The sequence below is a fragment of the Alternaria incomplexa genome (assembly GCF_024043165.1).
Source record: "Alternaria incomplexa strain BMP 0042 chromosome Unknown scaffold_10, whole genome shotgun sequence".
NCBI classification, from domain to species: Eukaryota; Fungi; Ascomycota; class Dothideomycetes; order Pleosporales; family Pleosporaceae; genus Alternaria; species Alternaria incomplexa.
Window position 1 is genome coordinate 1318679 of NW_026249859.1, and position 24072 is coordinate 1342750.

General features: G+C 52.9%; 8 protein-coding genes across 8 annotated transcripts; 7 read left to right on the plus strand and 1 right to left on the minus strand.

Moving 5' to 3' along the window:
* Positions 1-42: 42 nt before the first annotated feature.
* Positions 43-853, plus strand: J4E90_007338 (uncharacterized protein; the record flags this gene model as incomplete). Its single annotated transcript, XM_051436878.1, has 3 exons — positions 43-282; positions 381-515; positions 569-853. 3 exons carry the CDS (start codon positions 43-45, stop codon positions 851-853), a joined length of 660 nt encoding a protein of 219 aa, XP_051289624.1.
* A 3641-nt stretch (positions 854-4494) lies between these two features.
* J4E90_007339 (uncharacterized protein) lies at positions 4495-10594 on the plus strand (the record flags this gene model as incomplete). The annotated part of the gene is made up of 3 exons (XM_051436879.1): positions 4495-4520; positions 4661-8524; positions 8575-10594. 3 exons carry the CDS (start codon positions 4495-4497, stop codon positions 10592-10594), a joined length of 5910 nt encoding a protein of 1969 aa, XP_051289625.1.
* Positions 10595-12767: 2173 nt separating this feature from the next.
* J4E90_007340 (uncharacterized protein) lies at positions 12768-14264 on the plus strand (the record flags this gene model as incomplete). The annotated part of the gene is made up of 1 exon (XM_051436880.1): positions 12768-14264. One exon carries the CDS (start codon positions 12768-12770, stop codon positions 14262-14264), a length of 1497 nt encoding a protein of 498 aa, XP_051289626.1.
* Positions 14265-14788: 524 nt separating this feature from the next.
* On the plus strand, positions 14789-15414 carry J4E90_007341 (uncharacterized protein; the record flags this gene model as incomplete). Its single annotated transcript, XM_051436881.1, has 2 exons — positions 14789-14956; positions 15034-15414. 2 exons carry the CDS (start codon positions 14789-14791, stop codon positions 15412-15414), a joined length of 549 nt encoding a protein of 182 aa, XP_051289627.1.
* A 565-nt stretch (positions 15415-15979) lies between these two features.
* On the plus strand, positions 15980-17836 carry J4E90_007342 (uncharacterized protein; the record flags this gene model as incomplete). The annotated part of the gene is made up of 1 exon (XM_051436882.1): positions 15980-17836. The coding sequence occupies one exon, from the start codon at positions 15980-15982 to the stop codon at positions 17834-17836; it is 1857 nt and encodes a 618-aa protein (XP_051289628.1).
* A 330-nt stretch (positions 17837-18166) lies between these two features.
* Positions 18167-18960, minus strand: J4E90_007343 (uncharacterized protein; the record flags this gene model as incomplete). Its single annotated transcript, XM_051436883.1, has 4 exons — positions 18167-18531; positions 18583-18666; positions 18765-18778; positions 18923-18960. The coding sequence occupies 4 exons, from the start codon at positions 18958-18960 to the stop codon at positions 18167-18169; spliced, it is 501 nt and encodes a 166-aa protein (XP_051289629.1).
* A 322-nt stretch (positions 18961-19282) lies between these two features.
* On the plus strand, positions 19283-20098 carry J4E90_007344 (uncharacterized protein; the record flags this gene model as incomplete). Its single annotated transcript, XM_051436884.1, has 1 exon — positions 19283-20098. One exon carries the CDS (start codon positions 19283-19285, stop codon positions 20096-20098), a length of 816 nt encoding a protein of 271 aa, XP_051289630.1.
* Positions 20099-20775: 677 nt separating this feature from the next.
* Positions 20776-22093, plus strand: J4E90_007345 (uncharacterized protein; the record flags this gene model as incomplete). Its single annotated transcript, XM_051436885.1, has 2 exons — positions 20776-20784; positions 20834-22093. The coding sequence occupies 2 exons, from the start codon at positions 20776-20778 to the stop codon at positions 22091-22093; spliced, it is 1269 nt and encodes a 422-aa protein (XP_051289631.1).
* Positions 22094-24072: the final 1979 nt, after the last annotated feature.

Sequence of the window (24072 nt, forward strand, 5' to 3'; positions counted from 1 at the left end):
CCAAACACTGCGGGTAACCAATCTTTGTCGCGACTCACCACCATGGCCAGCGAAATCACCGAGCACGACCAGAACGCGTCGCCGTCCGTCCACGACGACGGCAATGGCACCATGGGCATGGAGAACCGCGGCGTCAAGCGTGCGCGCGCCGCTGCCGACGACGACGACGACGACGATGACAAGCCCGGCCGCGAGCGAAGAAAGATTGAGATCAAGTTCATCCAGGACAAGTCGCGTCGACACATCACCTTCTCCAAGCGCAAAGCCGGCATCATGAAGAAGGTACGTTGGTGCCCCCGTCGCGCGCATCGTGGTGCATCTGCTCCCGCGTCGCTTGAAACCGTTGCCTGCACCGAGCGCTCCGCTAACCTCCACCCCAGGCCTACGAACTGTCCGTCCTGACGGGCACGCAAGTGCTGCTGCTCGTCGTTTCCGAGACTGGCCTCGTCTACACCTTCACCACACCCAAGCTGCAACCGCTAGTCACCAAGCCCGAGGGCAAGAACCTCATCCAGGTACGCTGCAACCACCCACGCGCCTGTCGCATTGCATTACTAACCGCGCCCAGGCCTGTCTCAACGCCCCTGAGCCGTCAAGCGGCGACGCGAATGGCGTCGACAACGACACTGTCGAATCGCCAGAGGACAACCACGCCCAAGTGCCGCCTGGTCAGCCACGCGGAATGCCGCCCAACAACCAGCCCATGCCCCAAGCCTACATGACGCCCGAGGCTGCCCTGCACTACCAGAGCTATCTCCAACAACAACAGCAATCAAACCAGTACCCCATGGCGCAGCAAGGCATGCCCCGCCATCCTGGCGGCCACTACCCCCAGGACCAGAAGCTGGGCTAAACGTAATACACACATACTCTACCGCTTTGGTAGCAGGTCACTACTCGGAAGGCGCATAGTAACTGGATAGGGATACCCACATAATGGCAAAAGTAATCACGGTGTCGCTCAACGACCAAGACGCAGGTGCATACATGCGAGTTCGCATGCGACGGTGTAGCGAGTGAGAAGATTTGATGTGGGCACGCAATGTTGGCGGGGATGCACTTGCACTTCCGGACGACTGTACGTCTTACGTGGATATTGGCGCAGTCTGTGGTTTCTTTATTCTCAGTCGTTTGTTCTCGATCAACATATCTAGCATCTCCTGTCACATTTACCAGGCGCTGTGTAGACCAGATCTATAACTCTACTCATAGTCTCGGTCCAATCCAGCACCTTAATTCACTCCAAGCTAGCCTCGTGGGCCGCTATCCGTGAGGGCTTAGTCTGGTCTGGGCATTGCTTCCTATTCCGTCGCTCGAACTTGCCTTTCTGGGAGAATAAGCTTGCCACCACAACTCAAAACCCTGAAGTGTCCGCGGAACCACTCCTTGAAATGATTTCTACAAAAACTTACGTTATCCGCTGTTTCGATTTCTCCGCCGTCTCTGGCTCACCGGTGCAAGAACTAACGTCCACACGCATCGCTTGACTCCTCTGAGATGCCCTATCACCTCTCTCCACTGGACTGCAACGTTTGTTTCGCAGTGAAAAGCAATGTGCAACGTTGACCCAGGCTCGTGCGCGACACCGATGACGGCTTGATAACGGCTGGGAGCTGGGAGCAAGGCTCTTGTCGCCTACCGGCTGAACTGAACTAGAGACTCGAGAACACCCTCGAGGAAATGTGACATCCGCAATCGCACGACCATGCCCGCCTAGCGCGCCTTGATAGATCACACCATGTACGTGGAACCACGTACGTCCTTCGGACTCGATGTACCGGGAGGCTTTGCAGAGCCAATGCAACACTGGTACCGTCTACCTCGAGGTTTGCTTTACCCACTGGCCATAACGACATTCGGTCACGATCACGGCAATACCCTCGAAATGCATGACTACGTGACTGCGGCATCTGGCTAATACGTCGCACCAAGTGGCAGTCATGTAGCACACAACCAGCCGATGGATGCGAAAGGCGCACGCCACCTACTCCTTCGGAAATATCTCGAGGGCTGGGGTACCTAGAAAGAGGTTGTTGATGAGATGCAAAGAGCGCCACAGTGGAGCGAATGAGGCTGTGCGAGTGTGAAGATGTTCTCGAGATGCCGCTGAGCGTAACTGATAACACGTCGTGCGATTCCGATATCGCTCTCACATTGACATCACCAAGAAGAGAATGTGTGTTTTACGTAGGAGAGAGATGAAGGTTTGTCGCGAGACACAGGTGGCCTCAAGACTGACAGCTGTGTCGTCATAGGGCTGATCCCAATTTAGTCGGCCAGCGGCTCTTGAAAATCACTGCAAGGTTACAACTACGGACCGCACCGCGGAAATCCGCCGAAGGATACCTACGCCGGGACATGGACACAGCATCGATGCAGTGCGACTGAAGTCTTCACGCTTTGTACGCTGTCCTCTGTACGTCGGGCCAACATGGTGGAACTAACTAGCACTTAGCCTCCATGTCAATTGTGTAGCGCCTGTAGAGGCCTCCTGGGACCATCTCATATCATTTTCTTGTCATTGCGTATCTGCCGCAGATAAATACTCTTTCAACGTTGGTTCTGGCTGTTGGTTACTTGTGTGCTACTCGACGCGTCATTTCGCGTCCCGGGTGCGGATGTCTTCCCGTAGATGGTCTCTTTACTTCTTTAAGTGGTCCCCGCATTTAGGAGAGCTAATGCCGGCTCTTAGGGAGGGTGCATTATAGGGATTGATCGGCGATGTTTTTTGTATGCTCAACGTGTATTTCTTTCCACCTCGACGATAGGATTTGGGTCTTGATTGAGAATGCCAACAGCTTGTATTTCTGGCACTTGCCGTTGACGACGCATTCAGAGTACATTCCATGGAATTAAAGGATATAAGTTGAGTCGAGCTCAAATATACATCTGGTCGCATGCTCCTGGTGATGGCTTCTTGCCAGTTTCCACATCACACAACGGCGATTCATCCTAATTCTCTACGACTGATGGTCGAGGAAACGGTAGACAACGCGACACAACTTCGACATTTCTCTGTCGTTCCTGCTCTACGGAACAGCCCGTGCTTTCTGTATCATATGTCAAACATCGATCAAGATACTAGAGTTCATTAATATCATATAAGTGGAAAGACCACCATTCCTGGTGTACAGCGTCCGATCATAAGCATCGGAGTACCCGCATCTACTAACAAGCTCACTGGATCCATGAAGAACGTCCAACCCAAGCCGGGCATACTCCACTACAAGGCAGATCCCAAATTTTATTCCATGCGCAGGTCGTGAACAGCTCCGTCGTGGCTATGTTGGGGTATTCGTGTTCGGCTTCGTTGACAGCGTTCAATCTTTAAGTATCCCTGTTCTGACCAAGCCTTAAAACTCAAGCAATAATCCAAACAGAGCTTAAGATGACAACAACGTGTATCGTGCGCTTGTCTCTCAACCACCATTCCTTTTCCATGCCTTCGCGTCCCTGGCCGCAATGGTATGTCTTGTGGCTCTTGCTGGCTCGATCTTGTTGTGATCGTGAGAAATGTTATAAGCATCCTCAGCACAAAATTTACAATAGTCATGTGTTTGATTCCGCATTCAAGACCCGTTGAACTGGGGAATATGAGTTGTAATTTTTGCTACCTCTGGGCTGATAGCTTCATCACTAAGTTGAGATTCAAGTGTTTGCATACATGCCGCCGTCGCCTTCGTGGTCCCCCGCGAAGGAGAAGGGTTGGAGGTGTGAGTTCGGCTCCAAGTTGTGGATCTGCTCAGGTGGTAGAGTACAGGCTATATGATTCAAACGCCTGAGGACACCACCACGCGTTAGGTAGATGCTGTGCACGTGAATTCTTGTTCCCCGCCTTCTCTGCGTTTGATGCGAGGCCTCTCATCCGTAATGTGGCCTCACGAGGTCTATGACACTTTTTGAATCGTGCTGGCTTCGCAAGCCTGGTGAATGTCTGACCTAAAAAGCTCAACGCTGGGATGAGGTATTGTGGCCTGCAGACCCAGCCTCAAACAGAAACTAGCTCCAGAAATGCGAGATTTGTGACGTCCTGAAGTTGCTGTGGGGATGAAAGAGGAAGGTTAATAGGCTTGGCAATTCGGACCCGTGGACGCGAAAGTGGACCGCGCTAGTGGACCGCGTCGCGTTTGCATGGGGAATCTCTGATGCACTGACGTCTGTGATGTACCTTTCTTCTGCCCAACGCACCGCAACCTCACCTCACCCTCACCCCTTGGAGCCCGGCAAACGCTCTCCGATTGACGCTCCTTTGACAGACATAAGACCACCCAACTGCCTGCGCGCCTTCCCTCCTTCTACAACCACCTGCGCCGGGCATTGAACGGGCGCGACGGACTCTGCAGGATAGATAGCATCCCCTAGATAGTCACAAGTGTAGCCCTTTGTGCTCGCATAGAGGCTCTGAGGACAGTGAATGCTGAACTGCGCTTCGTCATCTCGGAGAGATTGTGAGCGGGGCGCCGTCCTAAGCAGGAAGGGCCTGGGTGAGGCATCATGGCGGAAATCCTCGAGAAGATAGAGTAAGTACTAAGCTTTACCAAACCTCATCCCTATCACCTCGATTGCTTCAGGTCGGCCTGGAATATTGCTACACGTACCCTCCTGTCGTTACCAGCAGCTACATCCCCATGCCAGACATGGCTAACCTTGTGTCTCACAGCGAGCTCCAACAGCTACCCGAAGAACAACATCTATTCTGCCCTCGAGTCGGCGATGACGGATCTGTATACTACGACGAAGACGTTGCGGCATACCCGCCCGAAACCGACCCCACCGAACTCGCCGACCGCAAGCTCAAGCTCGAAGCCGCCGAAGACAGGAAATGGACCGCGCTCAAGGCCACCGAGATACTGGCATTCGACGGAGAGGAGGCAGCACCGCACAAGGAGTGGCTAGTCAGCCGGCTGAACAGCCTCATGCAGAGCTGCGATGTCTGTGTGAGGGTCTTCCACCAGAGCAGAGCGGAATGGCGAACACGGCTGATCGACTCGTACGACGAGGACAACATCGGGGATTTCTTACAAGTGGTAGACAACCAATGTCTGGGTCGCATACAGAAGGGCTTGGACGATGCCAACGATATACTCAGCAAAGCCGAACCGAAGACGCGCTCAGTCCGACTGTTACCGAACGAATGCACATACGGCTTCTTTGAAGCACTCAGCTGCGATGCCCTAATACGGAGCGAAGAACTCCTCCAGCGACACTTCGACGCACCATTCGACATGGTACAGACGAAGAAGCGGTTGAAGGTTCAGACATACCTCCCTGCTATGACGCGGTTCTTGTTCAGTAGGGTTGACAGGCGGCACAAGTGGGCGACGGAGTCATGGTCAACTTTCAAGAGGCCTATGCTAAAGTCAGAGTGGGATTGGGCTGTACGGGATTACGTCACGAGTGTTATGATGAAGGTTCAGATGAGCAACTTGGACTTGTCCATCGTACCGCTCTTCTGGGGCGGCATGCGACTAATAGTAGCAAAGATGGACAGGGACTTGATCACGGACTCTCTACGGGGCCTTGATGGAGACTTCTATCGACTGATGCTTGATCACCTCTCACTGAAGTCTGAGGGCTTCCTCGATCTGATTGCGACCATGAAGCAGCTGCTGGAGAAGTCACCGATCGACTACTGGGACGGCATGAATGCTGTCACCCCTTCCATTGCCACAGTGGTAGAGCAGGTGTTCAATAGCCCTGTCTTCAATCAGCTCCTTCTTGCAACGGCGGAGGCAAATGAGCAGAACATGAACAATCTTCATGCTGCGTTCGGCTGGATACCCGTCTTCCTCGACTCTATCAAGCTATCCAACCTTGGTCCGGCTGTCCGACCATTTGCACAAGCGCTGCTTGGCCGCTGTCAGTCCGACCGCTACCCTCCTGCGGCTAGAGCATACTGCTACAAGGAAGGTCTCAAAGTACTGGATTACGCCTTCAGGAAGATGGGCGAAGGCAAGACCATCGACAAGTTTGTTGGCCAACCAACCGTTAACGGCATGCTGGATTTGCTATCGGCTTTCATACAGTCTCTCGTCACGAGCCTCAAAACCTTCAAGCAAAACAAGGAAAACCAAGAGGATATGCAACTAACCCTCTCAGTGATCGAGCATGCATTCAAGCTGGAAGCGCAGTCTCTCATTATCGAGCGGCAGCTTATCTCTGCGCAGCGACCATCGCCCACCGAAACGCCCCCATCAAGCCCCCTATGGAAAACGGTTCTACGAGCAATAGGGCCCGATAGCTTAGAACTTGCTACGCATTTGCTGATAGCTGGGAGGGGCTTGATCGGTATCGAAACACTGCAGATGAAGTCGGGTGTCGACAAGGTACCCCAAACGGTACGACACTTCAACGACCGTTTCAGACTACTTTCTCAGTCCGTTACCGATGTTGTGGAGAAAATGTCAGAATTCGACCCCAAGTTACTGCAAGCCTTGTTCGGACAACAGCCTGCAGCAAGCGCCATCGTCTCACTAATGTTTTCGTCCACGGAAGACACTCGCAACTCCGCTATTGAGCTTCTGAAGGTTATTAGTGGGGAAGAAGAGCGCCGAGGAGCTCTACAACATATCTTGAGAGCCCATTATAGGCACGTTGTTCGAGGCATCTCGGACTCAGTCCGACAAGTTCGGCTGAAGAAGGCCTTCGCTCCCGCACCAAGTATGATCCGGACATGTACCGACATTATTGACATCCTTTGCAACTCTCAAGACGGTATTTTGCGAGGCCGAGAATACGACTCCAACGACGCTGCAGCAACAATGAACCTATGGGAGAGCCTATGGGATTCACTAACGATGATCTTCGCCACCACTGAAGCCTGGAGTAACTTGGGTTTCTACGATAAACACATGATGATGGACTTTTGCCGAGACACTATGCAATTTGCCGATGTTCTGTTCGACCAATGCAGCATCTTTGCAACTGCGCTGAAACCACCGACCGGCGATGAAGAAGAGGCAACATCAAAAACAGCGTTACTCAAAGAGCTGCTTGCTCGGCCGGCAAACGCGATGGAAGGTCTGGCAAAATGGCTTCGACTTCGTGACGAGTTCCTGTCTAGTAAATCCGTCACCTTGATTAGCAAGCTTCTTGTTCGTCTACATCGTGTGTCTATCGAGATCGACCCCGATGCGCTCTCGTACATGGAACGAGTTCTCTCAGGAGACGTCCGCGCGAAGCTGAGTCAGACGCAACAGGCCGAGCTGCAGCAAGCGCTTGAAGAGCATCTGGGCCGCCCGCTCGTGAAGGAAGAAGAGCCCGCGCAACCCAAGCAAGCCTCTATCAGCAAATGGATGGCTCCTGGAACGGCACAGTCTACGGCAGATGCTAAAGCTAAGTTGTTGGCCAGCATGACTTCCGGGTCTAGTAAGTTCCAGGAGCGACGTGAGCAGATGAGAGCCGCCGAAGCGAAGGCTGCGCAACAGAAAGCCCTCAACGACAATAAGAAGAATACTCAGGAAGAGTTCAAGCGCAAGCGGCAGGCCGAAAAACTAAAGCGCGAACAAGAGAAAGCTGCTGCGATCGCTAAGGCAAAGGCAGCCCGGGGGGCTTCAGGTCTCACCACCGAAGCTGGCTCTGGCCTCGAAGGCTTAGGTGTCCTGGGCAAAGATCAAGCTGCGAAGGGAGAGGGATTGATGCATTCTTCGGATGAATCATCCGACTCAGACGGTGACATCGATGAGGATTTGTTTGGCATCAAGAAGACTAAGGTCAAGACTGGACCGAAGACGAACATTGTCAACGAAGTCAAGATTCAGATGCCGACGAAGAAGAAGAGAGCTCAGCGTTCTGCCAAAGACATGCGTGCTCGTCTGGCGCCTGATCTCAGCAGTCTGCACCGTACTATCCTTGGCTGGAACTACTTCCATGAAGGCGACTTCCCACCCAAGTCTAGGCCAGACCAGTACTCTAAGGTTCTCAGTACTTTCCGTACACCTAATGATTACCAGAACACGTTCGAGCCTCTTTTGACTCTGGAGGCATGGCAAGGTTTCGTCAAGGCTCGTGAAGAGAACCAGTCCAAGCCATTCGAAATCAGAATTACGTCGCGAGCTGCTGTCGATATGTTCCAAGAAGTCGGTAGCACTATGACCCACGTTGAGAACAAGGAAGTCTTCATTTCTGAAGGAGACATCATACTCTTCTCGCGGACCAAGTCGCCCTCTGCGAATGAGCCCACATGTCTTGCCAGGGTATTCCGCGTGAAGAGGAAGCAACAGCACATCGAAGTTTCGTACCGGGTCGTACCAGGCAATCCTCTGTCAACCTCACTGCAGCCGAACAACACTATCCTCGGCTTCAAACTCGAATCGATTACTTCTCTAGAGCGCGAATACGGTGCGCTGAAAGGTCTTCAGTACTATGATCTTTGTGACGAGATCATCCGCGCGAAGCCCTCTCCGCTTTTGACCTACAAGGATAGCCAGATCCAGCCGCTCATTTCCAACTACGACGTGAACCCGGCGCAGGCGAAGGCTATTAAGTCTGCCATCGATAATGATGCGTTCACGTTGATTCAAGGGTAATACCAATATCCGCGTGTCGGCAATTACTATACTAACAAGACTGCAGACCACCCGGTTCCGGAAAGACCAAAACAATTACCGCCATCGTTGGAGCGATTCTCAGCGACAGTCTTCGCAACCGCGGCACCGCCATCGCTATTCCAGGCCAGCAACGTTCAGATGCTGCTTCGAAGAAATTGCTTGTCTGCGCGCCGAGTAACGCGGCCGTCGATGAGTTGGTCATGCGTTTCAAGAACGGCATCAAGACCCTCAGCGGCGAGTCGCGCAAACTCAACATTGTGCGCCTAGGTCGTGGCGACGCTATCAAAGCCAGTGTACAGGATGTGACGCTAGAAGAGCTTGTCAACAAGCGACTAGGTGTAGATCCATCGAACGGCAACGACCGAGAAGCGACGCAAAAGCTCTTCCAGGAACACAAGCAAATCTCCGATCAATTGAAGCAGGCCTACCAGCAACGAGATACTGGGGAGGTCAAAGGCGAAGCTGCGAGCAAGCTAGACGACGATATCAACGCGTTGCGCAGGCGGAAGACGGCCCTGGGTACAAAGATTGACAATGTCAAAGATGACGAAAAGCTCGCCGGCCGTAACGCAGACCTGAACCGACGACGAGCACAGGAAGCAGTCTTGAATGACGCACACGTCGTTTGCGCAACACTCAGCGGCTCTGGACACGAAATGTTCCAGGGTCTGAGCATTGAGTTCGAAACCGTCATTGTCGATGAGGCTGCGCAGTGTGTTGAGATGAGCGCTCTTATCCCCCTCAAGTATGGTTGCGCCAAGTGTATCTTGGTCGGAGACCCGAAGCAACTGCCTCCAACAGTGTTCTCGAAGAAGGCGGCTGCGTTTCAATACGAACAGAGTTTGTTCGTTCGCATGCAAAAGAACCACCCAGACGACGTGCATCTACTAGACACCCAGTATCGTATGCACCCGGAGATCAGCTTGTTCCCCAGTCGAACGTTCTACGACGGCCGACTCTTGGACGGTGGCGATATGGCCGCCCTGCGCAAGCAACCCTGGCATCAGAGCATGCTACTTGGACCTTATCGCTTCTTCGATGTCCAGGGTCAGCACCAAGCTGCTCCGAAGGGCCATTCGCTTATCAATATTGCCGAAATCAATGTCGCGATGCAATTGTACAAACGAGTCACTTCCGACTATCCCGATTATGACTTCAAGGGAAAGATTGGCATTATCACACCATACAAGAGCCAGCTGCGCGAACTCAAACAGCGTTTCATGAACGCATACGGTCAGAACATCATCGAAGATATCGACTTCAACACCACAGATGCTTTCCAAGGTCGTGAAAGCGAGATCATTATCTTCTCCTGTGTACGAGCCTCTCCGTCAGGTGGCGTTGGTTTCCTCCAGGACATCCGACGTATGAACGTCGGTCTCACGCGTGCCAAATCGTCTTTGTGGGTGTTGGGTAACTCCGAATCGCTTATGCGAGGAGAGTTCTGGAAGAAGCTCATAGTAGACGCTAAGGAGAGAAAGCGATTCTCTGCTCAAGATGTGCCAAAGATGCTGAACCAGCATTCTAGCAAGTTCCCGGCACCAAAGGAGGGTTATGTGCAACCTAATCGTCCCACACCAGAGGTCAAATTAGAAGTAAAGTCAGAGCCCATGAGCAGGGCAGCCAGCAATCAGTCGAGTTCCTCTTCAGAATCAGCGCCCAAGGCTATCAAACAAGAGATCAAGTCGGAGATAAAGAACGAACGAACACTTGTACATCACGAAAAGCGCAAGTTTCAAGACAGCAACGACGCAGGCGTAATCAAGCACGAGAGTAGCGATGCCGAGATGGAAGACGCCCCGTCTGACTCTGCCTCCAACACTATGAATGGTGGCAGTGGACGATCAACGCCGGCTGGCATGGCCGATGCCCAACGCAAGAGCTCAACGCCCAGTGGAGAGACGAGTAACGGAACGCATGGCGCGGTCGCTCCTCCGCCGGGAGATGTCATTGGCGGCATGTCGATGGCAAAGCCCAAGATCCGCAGACGACCTCGCGAACCACCAAACCCTTTTATCAAGAATAAGAAGCCAAAGAATGGCTAATTGTACATTATCTGGCCAATCGGAGCTGCTCGACCAGCATGATTTCCTTATGTATATGATTTGCCAACAACTACTTCCAGTAGTATGTGGCATCATTTGGCGTGGCGGACACTTTGATCAGCATTGTCTGGCGTTCTGTCGCGTTCCTGTGTACATGTAGCTATCCGACATTATTACTTCCTGGGGCCATATGCCCTGATATCGTATTAGATGAAGATCGGCCACGATGCCTAAAGGGGCGCTCTGTGGCTGAGATCTGGCAGGTAATGATCGACGTGCGTGCCGTGAGCTGAATCGCGTTGTGTGCGAACTACCGTACGTGTTTCCCGACGTCGGGGAATATCTAGAGCGTAATATAGCCTAGAGGGTGCAGTTCGGCGTCTTGTAGACATCTGAGCGCAGCGCATTGATCACGACTATGCGTGGTCGCAGCATCGCAAGTGCATGAGGGCCACGACTTCCTCCGGCTAGTCAGGCGTTCCTGTACCACCGTGACGCACCCACCGTGACGCACACCGCCCATTCTCAATTATTGGATTCTGCACTCCACATCATTCAAGCAAAAATCGACAGTCCCTTGTCGCGGATCATTCTGCATCGGCATATGCCTCAATGCATCAAAGCGCGATATCAGCAAGGCGCTCCCCTCGTCGCCGGATCAAGCAAGCCGCACTGCCCTCAATCTCTACCTGTACTACATCGCCACCAATCACCATTGTGCACTCGTACTACAAAGCAATGCGCCCAGTTATCGTCATCGGCGAGCGACACATTCTCCAGATCGTGGCTGGCTTGTAGCTTGAGTTCCGCGGCGATTTCTGAAATGTTTTGTGGGCAAACAATTAAAGTTTGTGCTCCTCGGCTGCAAACATCCTTTGCGTCGCGGAGATTCCACTACTTTCAAATGCTACTCCTATCATTTTGACCTTTCCAGGGCAAAGACATCTCCCGATCTATGCGACCTCATTGTCGGCTACCGGCTTCGCTGTCAATACGCTGTAGTGTCACGTTGCTCACCTCACGGCATCACGAGCTCGAGAAGTGATCCCTACACTCAGATCCGCCCCTGATTACACCACATTACTTTCCTCCTGTCGAATTTGAGAAACTGTCTTATCTGCAGCAAGCTTAGGCGCGAAGAAAGCTGCCGGTCGCCATACTTCCTAGACACTAAGGCCAACTCCACGTCGCCTCTGCCAATCACCGAAGCCAACCCTCCACCTACCCCTGCTTGGGGTTACAGCCAACAAGCAGCGGTCTTCGTGAGATACAACACTACTGCGTCTGCTGAGTTACCCATCTCCTGGCTGTACCACAATCTGAGCCAGCTTTCCCTGCTAAGCAGTACTTACAGCTCACGTTTAGGCATCGGGTTTGAATGAGGACTGTGGTTCCCAAGTCGGCTTTAAGGGTACCTAGCAGCCAGATTGCAGTCATGATGTCGTCTGCTTCGACAGAAAATCTCTTGAACTCGTTTCCAATGTTCGGGAATACCAGATGGAGTGTTCTTGAATATACTGGGGCGTTGGGAGAGACGTGTAAGATGAACACAAGCGTGTCGTCCGAGTCGCTCAAGCGCAATTCAACGGCCTCGACGCAGGACGAAAACACCCCGCCGACCACTGCAGGGACTCCACCGACTGGCTATGGCTTGTCATCACCGGTGCACTTTATAGATGAGTCTGGGTGCCAACGAAGACGCAAAGGCTCTTTCCTCAACCATACCCCACGACATTCCGAAATGCGGTCTTCAAAGCCACTCGACGTATACCAACCTTCCAGAAGTTTCAAAGAGAACTACTCGCGTCCCAGAACGTCTCAAGGATTCCGTTCACCCAGCAACAATCGTATCGCTGCAATTCCACGTGCTTGTAGCTCGTCAACAGCGTCACATACTACTGGAAGGTCCATTACGATTGAGTCTCGGGAGGCAATTGAGCTTGACTCCAAAGAAGTATTGTCGCCGTCGTCACTTGAGGTCTATCAACCGTCAGCCAGGCCAAACCGACGCTCGTCTTCCGTTCCTTTGGCCAGAGTGCTTACTTATGAGCCTTGCTCCGCTTTGTCTTCCGAGCGTGTAGGCTGCAATGCCAGCATTGGAAACGCAAGCATCCCGATCAGTCGCCCACAAGATAAGAAGCGCCAGCGCCGCCAGACGCCATTCAAAGTAACGATGCCGAATCTAACGAATGCCGCACGACATGCGCCGCTGGAGCCACTGGTAGCCAAGCACCGACGCAAGGCTAGCTATGACACCATGAGCGAGCTGCTACCTGGAATCGAAACCGAGCAAGTTGGAGAAATGGGTACTTTTGGGGTGATTCAAAGATACTTCGATAGCCAGACCGGCGGTCCAGTGTCTGTATCGAAGGCGATTTGTCACGCCTACTCACCAGACCCACGAGATGTCCCCCTCCCAATTTCACCTGAGCCTACTCTTCCGAAGTCGACCAGAGAGCCTATCGATATCTGTTCCATTGGTGAGCCAGATCTGCATGAGCCGCCACCAGCAGTACCGGATCGAAGTCCAAAGCGGCTTACGAACCCAAGCTTCCCAACCCAGATCGAGCCTGCCGTTTCCACGCATGACGAGTTTGTCTTCGTAGATGAGGAGCAACATTCGTTGTGTGACGACGACAAGCAACTGGACGGCGATCTCCACGTTCGGAAGAAGCGAATCTCAAAACGCCTTGACGTAGGACAGGCTGGCCGCGTAGGTTCCTCGCAGGTAGGACGATTGGCGCCACCAATTCTCAGCCACGATGCACTGACAGCGAGTGCTGATCTTGGTCTGAATGATCTCAGCTACTACCTGAAACATACTGGACCATCTACAGACCCCCAGTGTACGGCACAACCGCGCAAGCAAATGAAGCTATTCAAAGTCAAACAGCGCAAGACTCTGGCTGCTCGCGTTGGATCAGTGGAAGGCTCTCCTCAGCGAGTACGCAGACAGGCGCCTATTCCGACATGCGCCCGCGAGATGACCACGTCTGGAGGGGCGCGACATCTTAGGATCGTCATACCGACCGAAAGCCCTCGCAACACTCAGCTGGTAGCTGTTCCCACGTCTCAACCTCCAAAACAACGACGCTTCCGACACATCGCCATCACATTCGACGAGGAGATGCTGAATCCCCTCGCCAGCCCGAAAGTGGAGCGTATAATGGCCAGCCATGGGCGTCGTTCGTTCTCCGAACCAGCTCCTGTGTCGCCGCGGAGTCCGAAGAGGTTACCCAAGTCACCAAAGCTGGTGCCTGCTGATGACCACCCACCAGCGATATCTCCCGAGCCACGGTCAAACCGAGAAGATCAGACGAGAGCTCGGAAGCTGCGAGACTTGCAGCGCATCAAGCGCAAGCCATTGCCGACGTATGAACAGAAAGAGCAGCATCCCGAGGCGGTTGCTGGAGCGTTACCGACGCCAGCTCACACACCAGAACCTCTGTCAGATTCAGTCGCGATTGACAGTGGCCATGACGAGGTTGTCGAGGAAGAGAGTTCGATCAGCAAGATGGCACGGATGCAGGAGAGGGCCATGTTACTGCAGAGACAGAACATGGAGCTCACAGAGGCGCTGGCGAAGATTGTGGGGCTCGACCTTGAAGGTGGAGATCTGAAGCCGGAGGACGTGCTAAGAGCAGTCAGGCAGGTCAACTTCTCGCGATAAAGATAGTAACAGGCGGACGAGTAGGGGTACCCAATAATCTGCATTGCAATTAAATATATCTTTAATTTGTGACCGGACTGTGTCAATGCTTTGGTGTCGCAATCCGATCGTGACGAGCCAACACGAGGAAGCTCCTGAAGATCATGACGAGGCTTCCCTGAATGTTCCAAATATAGATCTGGTTCCTGGATGCTTGGCACATTGCTCAGCTATGGCAACGAATCGTGAAGCCACCTTGCTGAGTACCTAGGTATCCCGAAAATCAGACCGCTGCATTGTTTCCGTATATTCAACGTCTCAAGTATCGCTATCAAGCTCACTTCAAGCTATCGGTTGTCTTGAAAGCCGCGTCCTTCTTCTCACCGCCTGCTTATCGATAAGACACCAAAGGACCCCCGCGACCCCCAGTCCCGCGCGTTGGCACCAGCTGTAGAAAGACTGGTCAATTGCGTCGCAAACCTCGTCACACCTCAATTAGCCACCTGTACCTATATCTCAATCGCTCGAAGCAATCTATACACACGATGTCATCGTCCGAAGGCCCGCTCTTCAGCTCCGAGCTCATCTCGGCCGAAGTCCTCAAAGCACTCCCAGAAGGCTACAGCTGCCGACCGCTCGAGAGGAAAGACTACCACAATGGTTTCCTAGATGTACTGAGGGTGCTCACCACAGTGGGGGACATAACCGAAGAGGTACGAAACCTCTCCCAATCCCCTACAACAAGCAAGACACAGCTCTGCACCACCCAATCCAAAGCAAACATACATAGTACGAGCGCACCGCTAACACACCAACCTCCCCACAGCAATGGAACAAACGCTACGACTGGATGTCCGCCCGCAACGACGAATACTTCCTCCTCTGCATCACCGACTCGTCCAACGCCATCGTCGGCACCGGCGCCCTCATCGTCGAACGCAAATTCATCCACCAGCTCGGCCTCGTAGGACACATTGAGGACATTGCTGTGGCCAAGGACCAGCAGGGCAAGAAGCTGGGTCTGAGGATCATCCAGGCGCTCGACTTTGTCGCGGAGAAGGTGGGCTGCTACAAGACTATCTTGGATTGCTCAGAGGCGAATGAGGGATTCTATGTTAAGTGTGGGTTTAAGAGGGCGGGGCTGGAGATGGCGCATTATTATGGGCGGTAGATGTGGTGAGAGGGGGATAAATGCATAGTGAGGGCGTTATTTGGAGGGATTGAAGACATGTTAGATCTATGGGATATAGACTATCGACAGAGTACGGCTAGAGCATAGAATTCTGGTATGGAGCTGCGCGTAAACGTCGTTCTCTTCAGATGCGTATAGTGTGACCAGGAGAAGTCCCCCGCATTTGCGCACCAGACCTGATGCTCCAGATATTACGAAATGTATGCATCACGATCACTATTTTTGGACGCAAGGTGATCAAGAGCGCGTGCTGTACCGTGTTTGTTGTTGATCCCAAGGATGTTTGCTGCACTTTAGGGTTATGGTGGATCAGCTAAACCTCGAATTGCTCGCTTGCACTCTACCACCAACGCCATCATCACCGCCGCGCAACTTGAGAATCCAAGACAACAATTACTATCGAAAAGGCAACTTATTGCCGATGAGGGTTGCTCCTGATTATCGCTTGGACCGCAGCAATCTGATGATCATTTGAATTAGGCGGGGGTTGAAATTTATCATTGTGGGAAATTCGTTCAAGATCAAGAGATAGTTCACGGACAAGATGGCACACGATGAGCAACACGAGAATTGCGAAACCAGAACGTCACGAGTTAGCGAGAAGAACATAGACCACGCAGAAGTGGGAAAGGCACAATCAATAGCGAAGCCCGAAAACCAAGAATCTGCAGGCGACAAGTTCTCACCCTACGACACATCCAGTGCACCCAAGGTTTCTACCGGCCTCCCACCCGAGATATGGACCATAATGCAATCTGCGCCGGCGAATCTTGCGCCTGAGTACTTCCTCGAAACCAGTCGCGACCTGCTCGAAAACCCTAATCGAACCTCGACCCATCTTGCGCGCGCAGAGCTTTCCTATCAAAGTTTCGCAGACGCAACATACAATCCCAAGGCCAGTACCCCAGAGGAACTGGCGAGTATTGTCAAGCATCTACGACCAGAATGCCGACCACAACTGATCGATGGAGGTATAGAAGGGTACGAGCTAGAGTACACGGTTGTACGGAAACTCATACCTCGGAATCCGAAGCTGGATGACTCGCTGATGCAGACTTGTCATCTGTTTGTATCTCACGAAGATGTCACTATCATAAGCGCAGATGAGAAAGAGGAGACTGTTAAAGCAGAGCGTTATATGGTCGTATACATTCCTCATGCTGCAACCCCAGAAGCTATTCCCTACTATCACCCCAAAATCCGCTCGTTGGCCATGCTATATACATATTTTCCATCCGCCTCTACATCATCACATACATCTCTGGTCTCCGCATCCGGGCACCTGTCTATTCATTACTCCCTCTTTCCTGGCCAACCTCTCGATAACCGCCTCTCCCGCACTGGTCTCAAGCTTCTGGAAGTCATACACAAACACTCGCGCGGTCGGCAAGCTGGGTACAAGAAGCGCGTTCATCACGATCAAGTCATCAGTCAAAAGAGGTTCCAGGACACGTATGCATTCTTGAAGGGCAAGTATGCAAAAGATCTGATCGAAGGATGGGTGGAGCAGACGCCTGCTGAGAAACATGTTTTTGAAGACCTGGGTATTGCTGCATTTCTCATGGAGCTATGGACGGACATGTACGGCCCTAACAAGAACAAAATCAAGCTTGAAGAGGGCTTTATGGAAGAAGAGGAAGATGCGGCAGAGCAAAAGACCAAAACAGCACAAGCCAACTTCCCAGGCTTCGTAGACATCGGCTGCGGAAACGGTCTCCTCGTCCACATCCTCAACGCCGAAGGCTGGCACGGCTGGGGTTTCGATGCCCGACGAAGAAAAACATGGGAAACCTTCCCACCACACCACACTGAGAAACTGCAAGACATGCTCCTCGTACCTGAGATACTCCAACCACCTCCCTCTGACACAAACCCCCCCTCAACACCCCATCACAACGGCGTCTTCCCACCCTGTACCTTCATCATCAGCAACCACGCCGACGAACTCACCCCATGGACACCGTTACTGGCATACCTCAATTCCTCGCCTTTCATCGCCATACCGTGCTGTTCGCATGACTTTGGTGGAACGAGATTCCGCGCGCCGGCGCATGCAAAACACGTTATTCCTGATCCGATGACGGCGGATTCGAAGAAGCCCAAGCAACCCTCTGCGTATGCCAGCCTGTGCAGTTGGGTATGCCATCTAACAGAGGAGACGGGGTTTGTGGTTGAGAAGGAGCATCTGAGGATTCCTAGTACGAGAAATATCGCTGTGCTGGGGAGAGTGCCGGCCAAGGAAGAGGGACGGAAGGATGATCAGGCGAGCGTAGAGGAGAGACTCGAGTTCTTGAGGATATTGGTGGAGAAGGAATCAGGTGGGCAACCGATCGGGCAGACTTGCACCAGTTGGATGCAAAGCGGTGATGGGTTAATGAAAACTGGAAAGGGCGGACATTGAGATGGATATTGCTCCGTCCTACGACATGGTGAGGGAGTACAAGCATGATACAATATGTAACGGCTCTCTATAATAGCATCAACGATGTGCAGCTGACATGGTCATGCCATCACATGCACAAGGAGATGGTCAAACAGAATAGTTCACTGAAGGTTATGGGGTATCATTGAGGACATGGTGTCCAGGACTGCATCATCGCAACTTAGACAAGCGATCCATTCGTAGTATCATCCGGTCATTTCGCCGTATCCGAACCCATTTTGTAATGCAGTAAAGCCCGACATGAAGATGAAACCGTATCTAGCCTTACTCCAGAAAGCCCTCAACTGCTTACGAAGCAGGAGCAGCGCCGCGTCCCCGGCCGAAGCCACCACGGAACTCGGGCTTGAACTCGCCAGGGGCAGCACCCTCAGCCTTCTCGCCAGCGTCACGGCGGCGGTAGCCGTCACGGTCACCACCACGGTCACCGCCACGTCCACCACGGCCGCCACCACGGCGCTCACGGTCGTCACCGCCGCCGAGCATACCCCGGGGAGGAGCAGAGCGCTGCTGCTTGATGTGGGTCTGGGGAACGATCTCGGCGGGGAGGTGGAGCCATTCACGGAGGTAGTCGAGACCCTCGGGGGTGAGGGTGTAGTAGTACCATTGCCACGAGAAGCGGGTCTTGAGGTAACCGCGCGAGGTCAAAGACTGGCCTGTTGACTGTTAGGGGCCGACCATGTCGCAGTGCAGTAGGGGGTACTGACAAGCCTTGACGACGTAAAGGTTCTTGGTGTCGATCTCGCCGTGCTTGGGAAGGTTGAAGTCCTTCTTAGCAACCAGAACTCCCTCTGTGGTGACCGTGTGTCAGCCTATCCTTATATGCAGCAAAGCCGCGAAAATGTATAATTGTGCCATAGCCATGGCTCGAGTGCGCGGGGATACTAACCTCTGAAGAGGTACCTGGAGAGAAAATTGGTCAGCAAATGTGTTCAATTGTATGGAAGGGAATCAAGTGTAGCTCAGCCCATATCAAGTCGTATCATTTCGTGCGAAACTCAGAGCTCGAATGCGCCGTGGCATTGTTGGTTGTAGAGGTAGACTAACTCGTGGATCTTCTTGCGGTCGGCCTTGGGGATGAGCATCTTGACGGTTTGCGAGAAGTCTCGGGATGTCAGGAGTTGTGGTTGAAGGTCGATAAGGGCAGAAGTTCGCTGGTAGAGAGCAGGCGATTTCGAGTGATGGGTGCGAAGCTAGTCTAAGCGAGCGCTATGACCAGCTGTTGCGGTTTCGCCAAGGCCCGGTCCCCAATCTTCAAGACTCAGTCGCTGGCTTCCTCACCAAACCACTCTCACCCACCAACAAGCAACTTTCACTTTAAGCAGAGTTAAAACCTCCAACTCGCATCCGCAAGCGATCGCGATATTCACCACGCACGCGCGACATACACAACGCCCAGTCGCAACCATGGACGCCGCCACCCAGTCCCCCATCACCGTCATCGTCAACAGCATTCGCGGGCAGAACATCGCCTTTGCGACGCAAAAGGATGCACCTCTTACCTCCATCTATGATACACTCTACGAGCGCGCACCATGGATCCAGAACTCATCCTACATCCTGACCACCAACTCGCGCCGCTCCGTACGTCATGACGCTGCGCCCGTGTCGTCGCTCCTGTCCTCGCCTGCAGACACTTTTCTATCCCTACGCCTGACCGTACCGCTATGTGGTGGAAAGGGTGGTTTCGGATCTATCCTGCGCGCCCAGGGTGGTCGCATGTCCTCGCGCAAGAAGAAGCAGGGCGACGTGAATGGATCATCTCGAAATCTGGATGGGCGACGCCTGCGCACAGTCACTGAAGCCAAGGTGCTTGCCGAGTACCTCGCGATCAAGCCCGAGATGGAGCAGCGCGAAAAGGAGGAGCGACGGAAGAAGTGGGAGGACATCGTGGCCAGCACCGAGCGCAAGCAAGAAGAGCTACAAAACAGCAGAGGCACAGCACGTCTTGATGGGAAGTGGGTTGAGGACAAAGAGGAAGCAGAGAACAAGACGAGAGAAGCTATCGAAAAGATGCTGATGGCACAACGAGATAGCTCAGAGGATGAAGAGGACGAGGCTCGACCGACCGCTTCTTCGTCAAAACCTGCGCAACAACGGGCCATGTTTGGCTGGGACGACGAAGATGATGAGTTCATGAGCGATAGCGAGGAAGAGGACGAGGTCTCCGAGGAGGACGTCAAGCCGGTCATCGAAGGAAAGGGGAAAGGCAAGGCCGTCTGAGATCCGTCGCACAGCCAGAAAAAGTCGCGGAGGCAATTTGATTTGAGCAGCATACAAAGGCGTTAAGGATAAGCTACACTATAGATACCCCATACCAATACACACATTATTAGCACATGGGGCGCACCCATTTCGCCCCATGAGTTCAGCATCTTTCTGGAACAAACTGCCAAAGCTACAAACTGCCATTCTTCAACTAATGTCTATCCCATCCGCCTTATCATCGCGTGTTCGCATGCTTCCATTAGCCGACGGATAACCTGCATATTAGAAAGCGGGATAGTCCCGCACTACTGTTATCGGACATCCGACCCGCCCCTTCCTTACGACTGGGCGCCTGTCATGTCATGTTATCCTTTGAGATGCCGACTTCCATGACCCGTGCCGCCATGACTTTCATCTCTTCCCTTCCTCACTTCCCACCACATAATGGCTCTGCTGGCTAACAGGTTCCCGACTGCACTCCGCCTTGCAAGCAGACGCTACCCCGCACCGAGAGCTGTACCTACTCCCAGAGCAGGAATAGCATGCAAGCATGTTAGATGCTTCTCTAATTCGCCACAATGGCAGATCAGAACGAAGGAGATGAATGATGATTCGATGAGAGATCTGAAAGTCAACCAGGAGAGATTAATGAAGGATATTCACGACACATGCCAGTGGGGTATAGGCGAGCCATGGGGCGAGTAAGTGGTCTAAGTAATGGATATGCATGTGGCTGACGACAGCAGAAAGCCAACGGAGACGGGTATGAAGCGATTGGCGCTGTCTGATGCAGACAAGACTGCACGTGACTGGTTTGCAGAAACAACAAAGGCACTCGGCTGTGAGGTTACCGTTGACGCCATGGGAAATCAATTCGCTGTGCGACCGGGACTACGGAACGACAAACCACCTACATTTGCAGGAAGTCACTTGGATACGCAGCCTACTGGTGGACGATATGACGGCATTCTGGGTGTTACTGCTGGCGTGGAGATGCTCCGAGTGCTCGCTGACAACTGGACGGAGACCGAGTACCCTGTCGGCGTAGTCAACTGGACTAACGAGGAGGGTGCGCGCTTCCCAATGTCAATGGTTTCCAGCGGAGTTTGGGCGGGCTCTATTCCTCTTGAAACGGCGCATAACCTTCGCGAAGTTCATCCTGGAACCGCAACCATGAAGTCTGAGCTCGAGCGCATTGGCTACCTGGGGAATACACCAGCGAGCTACGAGGCCATGCCCATGGCGGCGCACTTCGAACTTCATATCGAACAGGGCCCACTTCTGGAGATGGCAAACAAGAAGATCGGAGTCGTGACTGGAGTGCAAGCTTACAAATGGATGACTATCAAAGTCAAGGGGCGAGACACGCATACCGGAACTACCGATCTCAAGTCGCGAGCTGACGCGCTGCTGACAGCGAGCAAAATGATCCTCCATTCTCATCGTCTTGCAACCGCCAACGCCGCACTAGCATCCACGGGTATACTCAACCTGAAGCCCGGCTCAACAAACACGGTGCCAGGCGAGGTAACTTTCAGCCTCGACATCAGGGCACCGAAAGACGAGACAGTCGCGAAGATGAAGGAACTAGTTCTCCGCGACTTTCCCAAGATCGCCGCAGGCGAAGATGTTGAAGGCTCAAACCACGGTTGCACAAGCGGTCTTCCACTCAGTGTTGAGATAGTCGAGGATTTTGACAGCCCAGCAACCAAGTTCCACGCAGACTGCATCACGTCTGTCAGCCAATCCGCGCGCAGTATTCTCGGCCCTAACCAGTCTATGGAGATGACTTCTGGTGCTGGGCATGATAGCGTCTATGCGAGTAAGCGCTGCCCGACCAGCATGATCTTCGTGCCGTGCAGAGAAGGTATGAGCCACAACCCAAGGGAGTTCTGCAAGGAAGAGGACTGTGCACTTGGTGCCCAAGTTTTGCTACAGAGCGTCGTAAGGTTCGATAGAATGAGGGATGAGAGAAGGGTTTCATGGAAGCAAGAGCCATATACTCTATAGGGAGAGCACGCTGGGCGACAGCTTAGCATGACCCGTGTAGTCTTGGGTAATTCAAGAGCTCATTCATTGTGGCACTGGTAATCAAACAGTTTCATGCCACCAATTCTCACGCTTGGCGAAACGATGTGAAAGTTGACATTGACAGCGACCGAGCGGGCGACCTAGAGGAAGCTGGAGTGCAGTAGCGCCGCATGTGACTTAGCGCCACTGCCAGATGGGCAACGCCCGAATGTCCGCCCCCGTTGCCTCCTCCACATGCATCAGCTTTCTCAACATATCCTCATTTTGAGAGCTGAGAGCCAATAACAATACCATTCTAGGGGCTGATGCGATACCCGAATCGCAAAGGCTACTTTCCGATTGCACCGCGCCAGGGAAGTGAGTTTCACGGCGCGTTGCAGCTGCCATCCAGCCACGCTCATCCCTGAGGCAGACGTTCAGCCCGCCAAGCTCAATATCCAGCATGTGCCCTTCCAATGGTCCTCACGCTCCATCAGTGATATCGCGCTGCATCGATTCTTCGGTTCAGCCTTGCGGAACTTGGCATTTAGGACTTGATCGCACGAACAGGTTGTTATTCTCGCCAACAACCTAGGCATTACAGATCAGCGTACAACACCATTTGATTATCACTAATTTCATACAGAGTCCTCAAGAAGAAAACTGTCGCGATAGGTCCGTTCGGACAACGGCTGACATTGCTGCCTACAGGTGCTTCAATAGGCTTGCATGAATCACCCCACGCTTAACCCAAGGTCCTACAAGCCGTCGGCATCCATGATACCCAAAGATACGAGATATCGTTATTTGGTGGCGCTCGGCCAGACCGATGTGTTACACATGCATACTTGCGCAGGAAGGCTGATACTTTGCTCTCTCAGCTCGTGGAACAAGGGTAGCCGAGGGTAGAAGCAGGTACAGCGCATGTGCACAAACCGCATTCCTCGCTGGCACTCACAACACCACACGAACTTGTTCCATACCGCTTTACCGTAGATGACGATGCGACCAAGTCTCCGCTTCTATGTTTTGAATATCGCCGCGCTGGTCGCTGGAAAAGACATCCCCAATCCACAAGTACGGGCGACAGGAGTACAGGTAGCGATACCAGAGAGTCTTATCACGCCGGCTCCTGTTTTACATGGCGATATATTCAAAAGATCCGTTGCGACATGCGGCTTCATTCGTGGCAACTCAGGTGCATTGATCTTTACCCTGGGGGATGCGGCCAACATCTAACCTGCAACAGAATTACCCATCACATGTGCGGAAAACTATAACTGCATCACTACACAACAACTTGACCTCGGCTTCGCATGCTGCAATAACGTTGAGTGTCTCGATAATTGGGCTACATGCAGACCGTACGGTCAGACAGATTGTTTCGGTTATTCCCTCCCAGCCGACACCTGCTCGTCCATATATGGCTCAATTCTTCAATGGTATGCCCTCCAGAGTTTTCGTAATAGAATGAATGCTCATCTCAGTCTACAGTTCGCAGCAAGCACAACAGTGTTTCCGCTACGCTCGCACTTCTGCCCTTGGCGACAAGAATACATTCTACTCATGGGCATGCGGATCAGCTTCAGACGACATTCTCGTGCTTGCGACATCAACAGTTGAAGGAGAAGTTCTGACCACGGGATCCGGCACCACGGGTATCGATGATTTCCTGCGATCGATCACTAGCGGGCTCCAGCCCACCGCCGGTAGCAAAAACCCCACGGCCGGTGGTAGTGGAGGTAGTGGTGGCAGCAGCAGTAATCCAATCAGTACCACTGCTATTGCTCTCATAACGGTGGCTGGTATTGCTTTACTTGTCATCGCTCTGCTAATTGGATATTTCTGCTGGTACCGGCCGCGCCACCAGAGAAACGTCGACGTTGTTCAACATAACCAGCCCTCTCAGTTACCATACGAGCCGACTGTTACTCAAGGACCCCGTACCGAAATTATACCATCATATGGCGGATCTCGGG